This window comes from Marmota flaviventris, chromosome X (assembly GCF_047511675.1).
Source record: "Marmota flaviventris isolate mMarFla1 chromosome X, mMarFla1.hap1, whole genome shotgun sequence".
NCBI classification, from domain to species: Eukaryota; Metazoa; Chordata; class Mammalia; order Rodentia; family Sciuridae; genus Marmota; species Marmota flaviventris.
Genome location: NC_092518.1, coordinates 94,932,984 through 94,947,047, shown reverse-complemented (window position 1 = coordinate 94,947,047; position 14,064 = coordinate 94,932,984). Strand labels below are relative to the sequence as shown.

The 14,064-nt window shown below is 38.4% G+C and overlaps 1 protein-coding gene across 4 annotated transcripts in view; it reads left to right on the top strand.

Moving 5' to 3' along the window:
- Positions 1 to 244: 244 nt before the first annotated feature.
- The window catches only part of Chrdl1 (chordin like 1), a 109,311-nt gene continuing 95,491 nt past the window's right edge, over positions 245 to 14,064 (top strand). For 2 of the 4 annotated variants that reach the window (XM_027932991.2, XM_027932999.2), the window contains exons 1-2: positions 247 to 590; positions 4,166 to 4,314. In XM_027932991.2, coding sequence (XP_027788792.2) covers positions 442 to 590; positions 4,166 to 4,314 — 298 coding nt within the window. In that variant the 5' untranslated portion in view covers positions 247 to 441. Of the gene's footprint in view, positions 591 to 4,165; positions 4,315 to 14,064 lie in introns of all 4 variants that reach the window. The other 2 variants (XM_027933009.2, XM_027933016.2) reach the window with 2 other exon arrangements.

Below are 14,064 nucleotides of genomic sequence, written 5' to 3'. Positions count from 1 at the left end.
GGTTCCAGGCAGGGAAGACAGAAGGTAGCTAGGGTCTTTAGGGCGCGCGCGAACGGTGGGAAGCTCCTAGGTGCATCCAGTGCACGGGGGAGGAGGGGCCGGAGGAGATGTGCGGTCCCTTTAAGACCCCAACGCTCGCCTAGCCAAAGGAGGGGGGGGTGTAGTGGGGGCGCTGCGTGATGGGAAAGTCGCCGGCTGAGCCTCACACTTTCTCCCGGTTTTTAAACTTTCGGGTTGGGGGAGCAGGAATAAAGCTGTTGTGCGTGCTTGCAGGGGCTGCGTGCTTGCGGACTTCCCGCCAGTCGCGAGCGGCCCGCCTCTCGGGCCAAGTGGGGAGCGGGCAGGCGGGCGGGCAGGTGGCCCCGGGCCGGCGCGCCCGCGCCTTGGCTCTGCCCCCGGGAGCGGAGCGAGCCGCTGCTCCCTCGTGGTGTGAGGGCGGTGATGTTTTTCCTCCCACCCACTTTTGAGTCCCCCCTCCCCCCTCGCGCGCACTGTAGCTCTCGCCACAACCTGCGAGCCCCAGACCTCGGAGGAGCGTCCCCGGGAGCTCGGAGCGCGTGCACGCGTGGCAGACGGAGGCCAGTGCCCAGGTCAGTGAGCGATGCTCGGCGCCCGCTTCCCCCACGTCCCTTTCCAGCCTTTGCACAGGTGGGGTGCCTTCTGCTGGCTGGAGGCATCCCTGGTAGTTCCCCCAGGAAGCCTTGAACTTTGGGACCTGCCATCCCTAGTCGTCCTATGGTCCAGCTGCCAGCCGCTGAGATGGAGGTGGGGCCCAAGGCACTGGACCCAGGCAAGTTGGGGGCTCTGGATTTGAACTCACAACTCGCCACTCCTCACTCGGCCTACGTTTCTACATGTTCTGGTGCTTTCAGAGGCCATTAGGGTACTCCCTGCGGAACTGCCTAACTGGACTCTGCAGGCCCCATAATTCTGCATGTGTCCTAGAGCCTGTTTTCTCATTGATTGGTGTCCTGAACCGGTGGCTGATTAATACGTGTTAAAGTTAATGAAACTGGGTGGAGTTCAAGAGGCTTCCCTCTCCTCTGGACATCTGCCTCATTTTCTGGCCAGGCCGCTGGGGTCAGAACTTAGACTCTAGGCTCAGGAAACAGTGGTATTGCTAGAACATAGGCCTGGAAAACCTGCCTTCCAGTCCCTCCCATCCCTGCCACTAGCTCAATTTATTTGAATTCTCTGTCCCCCACTCTATCGCCCTCTTCATGCCCATGTTGAAGGTGGCGTTGTGTGGAATGAAGTGAAATGACAGATAGAAAGGTGTTTTTTAAGCCAAATACAAGGCATTGTTTTGCTACTCCTAAGCAGCAAGGAAGATATTGCCTCTGACAAGCCATATCCTGGGCTAAGCCCTGACATTTTTTGGTGGCAACCCACCAGGAGTTAACTGAGCTTTTCTTGTTGGGTGGTAGTGTGAGTAGAGGATTTCAGCTGATGGACAAGGGCCTGAGACTCTAGTGTCTTTCTTATTGTTTGTCAGAAAGAAAATTGCTACCCTAGGGGCTATCCCACAGATGATAGTGAATGTGAGATTACAAGGTCAGTCAAGCCTCTCCGGAGGATTAAAGAGACACTGTGGGGTATGAAGAACTGACTAACATGTGCTCATCCCTTAGCCTTCCTTTGGGAATGTCTCTTTGGTTCTGTTCTACCTAGGAGACCTGTTCTGAGTGTGGGCTCCTGTCACTTGATGGCCCAGATTACTCTGCATTTACAGCTGGGCAAGGAGCATTGGTCCCCTCACTTGATGTAAAGGAACAATGTGAATGCTTGTTTCAGGCAGGCACCTTAATCAATACCTTTCCTTTAGTATCAGACACTTTTCTGTTCTCTTATAAATTCCACAACCCTCCCAGACTAGCCCTCACCCCCAGTATTCATTGTAGGATTTTGTTTTCTTTGTTGCTTTCTTGTTGGGTCCTGGATCCCCCTGAAACTTGTCAATGGTTACATTTCTAAGTAACCTGTAAAAGAGTCAGTGCAAGTTTGATGGCCCAACAGCCTGTGTGAAGCCGACAGAGAGTTAATGCAGAAATAACTCCAGTTAACTGGGTCAAAGTATAATTTGAAAAATTAAGGACAGTTTGGCTCTTTGCAAGAATAAGAGTCGGATGTTTGCTGAGCATTGCTTGCTTGTGTTTACTCCTGCAGTCCCAACAAATGTCTTGAACCACCCTTTCCCCAAAAATAAAAAAAAAATTAAAAAGATAAAGAGAAATTGAATGGTAGGGAGACCTGGGAAGGGAACTCTTCTCAGTTCATATTTCTGCACAGAATACAAAGGCAGGACTTCAGGATCTTGTAAATCAAAAGTGAATATTTATAAAGCGATTCATTTTCTGATGTTCTCCATCACCGCCTGGGAGGCCACACAGATGACAGGAATGCCAAAAGAGATTAATTGCTCTCTAGTCACCAACTTTTCTATTTGCTCATAACATTAGCTGGGACCCAAGAAAAGCAAAAAATTCTAAGGGCCGTTTTCTTGCCAGCTTGAGTTATGAAGCAATGCTACTGTTCACCGAACCGCCCAACCATTGTACAAGAAAAACAACTCTGTTGGTTCTTGCATGGGGAGACCCAAAAGCCATGGTTTTAAAAATACCCCCTGAGATCTATATATGATTGTGATAAATTGGACTTCAGCAGTTTAAAAGCTCTCTCTTTTGGAAACCTGGGGTATAAGCTTATAAAAGTAGAGTCAGGAAGAACCTCTCACTAAGTTGGGAAACTGCATTTAACTGTTCATGCAATTGTCTTGCTTCAGGGGAACCTGGTAGCTCTCAGGGTACAGAGATATTCTGAGGGATTGAAATTGGACCATAAATTCTTGGAGAGGACTAAGACTTCACTGTTGGAAACTAGGAACAGTGTCTTAAGAGAATTTGATTCTTTTATAAGGAGCTCGGAAAAGGTAGAGAAAGAAGGCAGATGGGCCACTGCAAATCCTGCAGGATAGCATAAATTGTTCTCTATGATCAGTTTATTTCAGTTACATATGCATAATTTGAAACAATGGATGTTAAATGATGCTGGCAGCTTCCTAGCATTTAAAGTTGGAGCTGTGGCATCTACTTCAGAACCCAAAGAGATTCAGTGCTCCAAAATGAGCATCTTGCATTCCTTCAAATTCTTCATGCCCAATATTTAAATTGGACTTTCTGAAAAGATCATTGAGTTAGTTCGTAGTCAGGGTTAACCCCAGATTGAGTGTTGTGTTTCTTGACTATTTAAATATTTTCCAATCTCCTATTGGAAGAATTTTGCAAACTCTGAAGTCCATGGAAATGACTCGTGACTGAGTATGAGCTACAGCAAACTTTCTGTGCTCCAAGGCTCAAAAGGCTTAAGATTTCTACCCCTTAGACTGGAAATGCCAATCTCATATTTTAAAGAATTGCAGTTCTTTTAATGGTCTTTAGCATGGTAGTACAAGGTGAATAAATGACCTGTTTTAGGTTGGCCTAACTTCTCTTAAAATGGGCCATTTTAAATTTCCATTTTACAATGGACTTTATGGGTAGGAATATGTCTGAACCATTCTAAGCAATAAAACTTTTCAGGTGTTGAATTGCATCCATTTGCTTGTTACATCTCTCTTCCAATGTAAGTAGCCAAACGGAAGATCCTTATGGATCTCATAGAGGACACTGGAGAAATATTGATCAATTTGTAATTGATCCCTAAAGTATTAATGATAACAGTAGTCTTGAAGCTTAGATTAATTAACTTCTATTTCAGAAATTGCTTGAGTCTCATGCCTATTATTTTTACCTTGCTTGCCAAAATAGCCCTTTTGCAAACTCCAGTTTTTCTTTTCTCTCAAAAAAAAAAAAAATCTCTTGAGAAATCAACTTTAATTCCCTTGGAAAGAAGGATTTCAAATTTTATTTTTTATTTTCCTATGACTTGCTTGTAAAAATTTAGGTTCAGTGTTGGATAGTGATGCATGCTCATTCATTTGAATTTTCTCTTACATCTTTGCAAGACCAGAGAGGCAGTCCTTTTTCTTATGCAGGCAAACAATGCTTGCACTCATGTAAATTCTCCAGCACTTCTTTTCTAGCAAGCTAGACCCCTAAGCATCAGTGATCCCTATCCGTTACAAGGGATCTGTTTTAAGTCTTTTTTTTCTGCTTCTTTCCAACAGCTTGAGTACACTGCTCCTTGAAGATTCTGAGTTACTTTTTGCAGTGACCCAAATGAGAAAAAAGTGGAAAATGGGAGGCATGAAATACATCTTTTCCTTCCTGTTGTTCTCTCTTTTCCTAGAAGGAAGCAAAGCAGAACAAGTAAAACGTAAGTGTCTTGAGTTTAAAAATAATATACTTTCTTATAATTTCTTTGCAAATGTGGCTATATTCTGTAGGGACTGTGATTTAACCCAAATGTGGCCATTCTGCTATTCTACAAGAAGAAAGTGAATGTTACTGGTTTATTCATGAGTTGATAAAAGAATGAGGATTTTGAATAAGGCTAACTAAGTTTGGTGCTGTTTTTCTGATTATTATATAGTTTTCATCTCATAGAACACATGACACATTAGCCTATTTCCCCTTTCCTTTTCTAAACTGTACAAATCCCATTCCATTTTACGTAACTCTAGAAATATCTGACAGATGAGCTGGATTTTTTCCCAAATTTTAGATACTGAAGAAAAGGTTTTCAGTTTATGAAAAAGAATAACACAGAAAAGAAAAAAAGAAAAGAAAAAGTAAAGCAGGCTCTGCCTGTTTCCTTGTGCCGAAAAACGGGGAAGGAAGAAACCTTCACATGAACTGGATTCAGATGAAAAATCCTTTGAGGAAATTGAGATTCCAGGGACCGTTAGTAAATTGGATGTCATTTATTGAAAGGAACGTCCCTGCAAAGCCAGGGAATATTTCTAGAAAGTCAGCGATCCGTGTGATGGGCTAACACATTGGAGAAAGCAGAGAGTGGCAGGAGAGGGTGATAATTAACCCTCCTTACCACCACATTTGGGAGATTTATGAGGAACCATTGACATTTCTGATCTTGTTAGGTGCTTCGTGCTGCCTTTGTATAGTATGGGCTTTACCTTCATCAGGCCAAGTGCAGCAACTTCTGAGGTGGCTGCTTGCTCTATATTTAAAGGAAAAACCATAGCTCTAGTTCCCCTTTATGGCTGCATCAGAAAGAAGCACAAAATGGAATTGGTCCAAGAGGGGCATTCTCTGCTCCACTGAACTTATTCATGAGAAGAAGCTATGAAAATATTCTTGGTAGGAGCTGCAGCACAGCAGCATCTGAAGCCCATCACTTAAACATTTATCTCCTTTATCAGCATAAGTTAAATATATCAGGCAGAAGGCTTGCTGACAGGGAGGATGGTGCCAAGCTTATTCCATAGTTAAATGCATTTCTGTCCCACTGTGATTTTCATAGTAAACTTAATCTTCTTCCCAGGAGAAATAGTGATTTTGGTTAGGCTTTTAAGCATGAGTGCTCTGTAGTACTATCTAGTAAGCTTGAGACACCAAAAGAAGTTTATCAGGGCATGATCTCAGTAAGGAAACTTGGATCCATGCCCCTCTCTCCTTGTATTCCTTAAACTACCTCCTCCGGCTTCTGCTTGAATATAGTCCATCTTCAGAGCCTTCCTCTTCCAAAAGTTCTTCTTGATTTAAGTGGATGTGATAGAAATATTGTAGATTTATTCTTAGCTCCGTTTATAATCATCAGGAATTAAACATCCCTCCTCTCTTAGAAAGAAACTTCCATTATGGCCTGTTACTGATGGCTTCATGGAGAAAGCTTGGACCTCTAATTAGACCATCTCTTCTGTGAGGCCTTCGATATTTAAGAAGTATTGAAGAACATAGTCCATGAAACTTAAAGCTTTGTTGAAAAACCAAAGAGAGCTGTAATTTTAAAAATACTTATGCACCCAAATAAGTATTTTCTAATGTTTCATAGTGCCTATGAATTTGTCCCCAGCCATTTTAATATCCAGGTGGCATAAAGGCAATTGTGTAACAGATGGCCTAAAGCACCCAGTTCTCGTCTAATATTTCAGGATTATAGTCATGAGTCCAAGTTCATTCCCTCAGTGAGCTTCATTCTATGTGGCTGCACCCAAGCTGACTATCTCAAAGATGTATAAAGTTATCTCTACTAAAGAGGAAACCTCAAAGTGTGTGTCCCATTAAGTTGACTTAAAACACACACACACACACACACACACACACAATATGTATGCAGAGACAATGCACTTCTAATGATGAGAAGTTAGAAACAGAAATGTCAATCCATAGGGGATTGGTTACATAAATGATCAAAGTAATATCATACTACCATTTGAAAGGACTGCTTAATGAAAATTTGGTGGTTCTGGAAAATGTATAAATTAACTTATTTTTAGATTTCTTAAATTATAATTAACATATGCTTATTATTCAAAACAAAATGAAAATATCTAACTGCATAAAGAACATGTACCCCTTAACTCCCATTTCATTCTCCAAAAGTAAACATAACTAGTGATTTGCTATATGCACTTCAAAACTTTTCTTTGGGTTCAGAAACCATACACACATGTCTATATGTTTTTTTCTTTCACAGAAATTGGAGCTTATACACATTTTCCTGTAACATGCTTTTACTCAACAATATGAGTAGGATATCCTTTGATGTCATAACATTGCAATATAACAGTGCCATATCCTTTCTGATGTTTTATAGCTTCCAATTGTGTATGTGTACCATGATTTTTTTTAGCTAGTCTCTATTTGTAGATATTAAGGTTGATTCAATTTTTGCCATTATAAGCAAGGCATTAGTGAACATCTTAGACACTAATGAAAGTATTTGTGAGAAATTTGTAGACAAAGTGCATGCTCAGTTTTTAAAAAAATATTTATTTGTAGATAAACACACAGTATCTTTATTTATTTTTATGTGGTACTGAGGATTGAACCCAGTGCCTCATAAATGTGAGGCAAGCACTTTACCACTGAACTACAGCCCCAACCCCAAAATGTTCAGTTTTAATCTTGGTAAATACTGCCAAACTTCTCCTCAAATAAGTTGTATTAATTAACAATCTCACCATCTGTCTATGGGAGTCCATTTATAATAACTTTGGAGAGTATTAATCTTTGTACTTAGAGGACTGTTTAATATGAGAAATCATATTTTAGTTTTGCTTTGATTTTTCTATTACTGTAGCATCTTTTCAACAATATTTTAGTTCAATTAAATTTCTTCAGTGAATTACCTGTTTTTTTTTTTCATTTGGGCTGCATATCTTATTTATGTATAAAAGCTTATTTATTAACCTTTTGTTATTTCAAATTTTGTCACTAGCCTTTTATATAACATATATTATTTTTCTCATTCTGTCATTTGCTTTAAACTTTGTATAAGTTGTATTTTTCATATTGAAGTTTTAAAATTTTATGTATTCAGATCTGTCATTCATTTCCCATATGGCTGCTGGATTTCTTATTCCTAAGGTTTTTCCCACGTATAGTCTTATATTTTCTTCTGCTGCTGCCAAAATTTAGGAGTTTATCCATATTTTTCTATTCCATTTGAAATTTATATTCATGCATGGTATGCAGTAGGGAACTATTTTTTTAATCTCGGAATGTTAAGATTATGAATGTTATTTTTGTTCTTCTTTGTGCTGCTTCTATCTATTCCAAAGTTTCCACAGTTGGCAATTATGGCTTTTTCATCAGGGAAAAGTCTTTTAAAGTAAAAGAATATCACATTTCTCATGTTTTTACTGTCCAGTTCTGGAGAAGGGTAGTTGGTATGGGAGTTGATGAAGGTCAAGCAGGTTTATTTTTTAAATTTAAAAAGTAACTGGGGAAAACGAGAAATAAACCTTCATATCTCTCTTTGTGGTCTCATTCCATTTTACCCAAGGAACCCAAAATATTTTCTGGAGCTGGTTTGAATATAAGCTTGTAGGTCAAGGAAGGGGTTCTGTCATCTGTTTGCTCTCCTATTTGGGGCATCATGGTGGAATGTAGGTGGAATACTCTTATGGTGAAAGATGTTCTCTCAATTGAAGGAAGAAATATGACAAGGGCTGGAAAAAAATGCTTTATTTGAGGAAAGCTCTTTGACAAGAAATGGTGAAGGTTTGTGCTGCCACTTGCTGTTAGCTAATTAGCCACAGTTACAGTTGTTTTAATAAGAGAGAAGACAGGCTTCCCAGACCAGGAAATACTGATAATGCACTTCAATGGATGAATGAGCCACTTGTTGCTTATGTAAAAGTTTGTTACTGTCCACCCCCCAGCAAGGTTTGAGGTCTTTAGCCAGGGAAAGATCTTTCTGTAACTCCATTATGTTCTGTTGTTAAAGTTGTAGTCAATGAGGCCAGGAAGTTCTTTTGAAGTTCAAAGGAGCGTAACATTCACAGCATAATATTCATGCAAATATGGGACAAATGGGCTGAAGAGTTCATCCCGTTTGGCAGATCTAACTTAGGTAATGAACTATTGATCAAAGTGAGGTTGAAAATTGAATTATTAAAAAATATTCTATTATATATTTCTAATGGGCCAGCCTGTGCCAAGTCTGGCAAAGACTTAGAGACAAATTGTTCACATATCTATTTCATGGAGTCTATCCCTGCTTTATAAGGTGAGTTGATTGGATCTTCAAGGGACCTGGTTCTCATTCATTTTTCTCCTTAAGAGAAAAAAGTTTCTAACATTCATATTTGCATTAAAGTGGGCCTCTGGACTTCTCAGGAAAGGAAGGCCATGAAAAGATTGAAGAGAAAGAAGAAGATATTTAGAAAGCTTGAGATATGTGAAGCACCATCTTCAGAGGCCACCAGATCTCTCTGTCTCTGTTGTGAAAGCCAGCCAGAAAGGCATGGGTTTTCCAGGTTCTTCTTGGACATTTAAGGTGATTATTGGATAATAATAAGAAGCAAGCAAAAGAGTAGACCTAGTCACATCTTAGAAGTTTAAGTAGTTGGAAGTAGAAGAAAGGAATTATATTTTAAAATTAGATAGTTTCATGTTTTTTAAACTAAATTCTTAATTATTATTTTATTTTGGGAGACTACAATGTGGCTTGGCATGGAGGTTCTGAAGTTAGCCTAGATTCAGCTCCCAGCTCCATGACTGTCTTATGTACCTTGGGAATGTTACTTATCCACTCCAGCAATAGTTTTCTTATCAGAACACAGGGGAAACAATAGCATAATGATTATCATCATGGTAATTTGAAGAATAAATGAAATTGTGTATACCAAGTGCTTTTGCACAGTGCCTGGCTCGTAGTAAGCTTTTTTTTAAAAAAAAATTAGATGTTAGTGAATCTTTATTTTATTTATTTATTTTTATGTGGTGCTGAGGATTGAACCCGGTGCCTCACACATGCTAGGCAAGCGCTCTACCACTGAGCCACAACCCCAGCCCTCATAGTTAGCTTTTTTAAAACTACCTTTTTGGTTGCTGGTGGATTTTTATTTATTCATATTTATATGCAGTGCTGAGAATCACACTCACTGCCTTACACATGTGACGCAAGTGCTCTACCACTGAGCCACAACCCATCCCTCATAGTTAGCTTTTAATGAATGGTAGCTATTAGAGCAATTCTCCAACAAGTCAAATTATATTATACCCTTAATTTTAAGATCGATATTTGAAACCAAATGAGGTCAAATGACCATACAGGGACGAGAGCAAGTCCTTGTCAGAGTCGGAACCAAAATCCATGTCTCCAAATTCAGTGTTCTGTTTACTACACCAATTTGCCTCTAGCAATTCTTTGAGGAAGCCAATTCATTCTGTTGAATAGAAGCCCAGTCTCTTACACATGGTAGCTACTTAATACATTAGAGATGATCCAAGTGAATGAATAAAGAACTTTGTAGCAGGAATTCCTAAGAGAGGCAGTATAATATTTGAGAGTTAAAAGACTGGGACTAGGACTGAAAATATTCAGGAACCTAAGGAATCTAAGCCAAAGGAAAGTTGTGAGGAAGGTTAAAAATATGTGCCTTTATATCCATACTTCTTAGATTTCCTTGCCTTCTCAGTAGGATTGGAATGTCCCTGTAGTTTAGTGGAAAGAGGACTGCACTTGAAGTCAAGAGACCTGATTTTTTGGTCAGTCCTGTGATGCTTGCTGTGTGGTATTGGTTGAGTCATTCATGTCCTTTGAAGTAAAAATTCAAGAATTCTTGCTTCCTTGACAGAGAACTAAGGGACAACAAAATAGGGGATAGGGAGGCGGGGCAAGGGAAACCAAAGCACTGGTTTTGGGTACTTGAAGCAAACTATCTGGACTTTATATATTGTCACAGAGTCATTGCAAAATAATTTTATTCCTTTAAGATTTATAGCCTGGGGCTGGGGTTGTGGCTCAGTGGTAGACCGCTTGCCTAGCATGTGTGAGGTTCTGGGTTCAATCTTGGAACCAAATAAAAATAAAATAAAGGTACTGTGTCCACCTACAACTTAAAAAGTTAAAAACAAGATTTATAGCCTGGTTGTTTCAAAAAAGGTTAGATATAGTTTAGAGATGAAAGTCTAGGTGGAAAATAATGATTTTAAAGATGAAATAAAATAGAGGTCATCTGAAGAAAGCAGAAAGAATAGATGTATTTAGCATGTGGTTTAGTAGATTATAGTATTTGCACTGTAAATTTGGCTTATTCCTCCTGAAAAGATAAAAATAGAAATTTCAGGCTTGTTGGAAAACTTACAGATTCAGCTACAGACTATTCCCACCTCTCATCTACCACTTGGATTGATTATGAGAGTTTGAATAAAGCACATTCTGGGTGGTACAAGAAGATCATACTTAATCCTGGCTTCTTAGAAGAGAGAAGAATTGTTTATCTATTTTGTATTTCTTTATTAACCCTCTGTGAAAGTAAGAGTACAAACATTAAATTATAACTTAATAAACATCTTTCCACAAGCAGTAAGGGAATGCAGTATAGGTCCTTTACCTTTGAATGACCTTAATTAATTGAAAGATACAACATAGCATTCTTAAACAGATGGATGTTCAATATGCTTACTAGACTGAATTGTCAACTACCCTACCAGATGCCCTAAGCAACCTTTACATCACCATAATATCTTTTCTGATTTTAAAATAGATGCTCATTGTTAAACATGCAGAAAATACGTAAAACTATAAGGAAAACAAAAATCAGCAGTAATCTCAACCATAGTTATTTGGTGTGTGTTCTTTTTTTCTAAGTTCAGCTATATATACATATTATTTTACAAAAATGAAGCACAATCTTGTAACCAGTTTAGATCAGTTTAGATTTATTATGTCTATTCACAATTGGAGTCTTCAAATGCACTGATGGCGAAGAAATAGTGAAAATTTGGTGGTTTACATTTATTTGCATGGGATATAAATTTGATTCTGTTGTAAAAAGTTTAAGAGTCCAACTTGTTTTCTTGACCAAAGAAAAAGAAACTATTCATGACAAAATGGAAAGTGTCCTTTAACTGAGGCTTGTGAAGCTGAGGTGCAGACAGACAGAATAATTGGTTTTATCTTTGAATAGGGGCTTGTATTTTTGCCCAAAATCCTAGGCCATAAGACATGGAAGAGATTATCTTTGCTAGAAAAATATACTCAGGTCAGGTTACATCAGCCAAGTAGCATTTCTATGAAAGAATCTCCCCGTGTTCTTATAAGAAAGATTAATGAGAATACTATCAACTATCAGTTAGCCATACTAATCAGAGATAGAAGTTCACAATGAATTGGAATTTCATGGAAAATCTCCAGTTTTTATCCTAGCCAATGGTGTCACCTTGCTTGACTGTCAAACCTCTTGAATTATAAACCCTTTTCTTTTCATTGCGTTTGCCCACCTGTTAGCAAAAATCTGAAATAGCCACAAGACGAATAATAGGAGGCCCATACTGTGAATAGGACACTCAACATATATGTCTATATATATATATATATATATATATATATATATATATATATATATATATATATAAATAATTTGGGGCAAATGATCCAGTGAATAGGAATAAGATAGTTAATTCCAGGATAAGGGAATCAGCTGTATTTACAGAATGAAGAATTTGGCTTCTTTCTGGCTTCCCCTTTTCACTGGTTTCCACAGCCTAGAAATGAAGTCTTAAAGTCCTGAGGGAATTTGATAGTCTTCAACTTTAGAAACTCTATGCCAGAGAAATTTGAAAAAAATTATGCAATTACTATATATTGCCCTTCATACAATTCTGATAAACAAAGAAGAAAAGTATTTATGTCTTTAGTTTTCTTCACTGCTCTAGAAACTTTTTTTAATATTTACTTTTTTAAGTTGTAGTTGGACATAATACCTTTATTTTATTTATTTTTATTTTTAAGTGGTGCTGAGGATTGAACCCAGGGCTTTGCACATGCTAGGCGAGCACTCTACCACTGAGCCACAACCCCAGCCATCTAGGAATTTTTTAAAAAATAAATAATTAAAGGAGAAATTTATTCCCTGGTTGAGGTGAGAGATTGGCAAGTTTAAAGCCAGCCTCAGCAATTCAGTGAGGCCCTAAGAAACTGACCGAGACCTTGTCTCAAAATAAAAATAAAAAGGGCTGGGGATGTGGCTCAGTGGTTAAGCGCCCCTGGGTTCAACCCTTGGAAAAAAGAAGAAAATTTGTTTACTTGTATCTATTCATATAATGAACAGCAAAGATCCATCTCTCCTTCTCCACTGACCATATGTGTTATAATAGAATAAATATTATTGTAATACTGACATGATGGTGTGTCTACAGTAATAGCTCTTATCAAAAACAGTTCATGGAATGTTTTCTTGCTTTTGGATTGGTGATGGGGTTATTGACCTTTTGACCTAATCTTGGAAGATGGGAAATAATGATTGGGCACAACATTGATGGTACAGTGACTCATCCCTTTTGCTATTTACTTTTTGGAATTTTTGTTCTTGTTAACAGGGGCCACTAAAATAGCAGGGATTTCCATTTCTAATTAAATGCCAGCTGAACCATTTGAAAAATAACTATGATGATGCAGGTTGAAGGTCCATTTCACATATTAGTTGGAATTCCTTTGGGATCAAATTCTACTCTCAGAGAACCATTATTTAATAGAAAGTCATGCATTCTCCAGCTGGTATCTCTCAGGTATTGGCAAGTAATGACATCACTTTTTTTTCCCTCATGTCTCCTAAAAGTTGATGAGATGTCTTTGCTTCAATAAAATCATCTCATTTGTGTGACTGATCCAAGGTGACATACTGGAACTTTAGGTGTGGTTGATTATACCGTATAACTCACTAAATTCTCTACTAAGTGGAGCCAAACAAATTTTAAAAGGTCAAACTTAAAAGCATGTGCTGAAATTGACTTTATCATAATTTTTGAAAATTGATAATATCTAGTGTGTTCATAGAGAAATCAGTAAATTTGTACTAACCACTCCACTTTTAACAGCCATGCAAAACCAGGTTTTGAAGATTATGGTGTTTACATGTGTCATCTGCTTGAAAAGATATTATTGTCAGTAATTGCAGAAGCATTGTTTAATAGCACCAATGATGTTACTATTCAGCTCCTTGCTTTCATCCAGTTCCTGAATTTTGCTCCTTCAAGGAGTTGTGGATTTCTCTCTGGAATAAAAGTGGACAGATCCTATACCATGGAGATAATAAGACCAAAGTACTTGGTCTAGGGCTGTGGCTCAGTGGTAGAACACTCGCCTAGTACATGTGAGGCACTGGGTTCGATCCTCAGCACCACATAAGAATAAGTAAATAAAATAAAGATGTTTTGTCAAGCTAAAACTAAAAAAGATTTTGTAAAAAAAAAACCACCAATGTACTTGATGAAAAACCACTATGTTTGTATTAGGATCAGGTTACTATCAGCATTTAGTGTTTGAGGAAGATATTTATATCCTTAAGAAGCATAGTTTAGGGGCTAGGGTTGTGGCTCAGTGGTAGAGCGCTTGCCTGGCATGTGTGAGGCCCTGGGTTTGAGCCTCAGCACCACATAAAGATAAATAAAGATATTGTGTTCATCTATAACTAAAAAATATTTTTTGAGG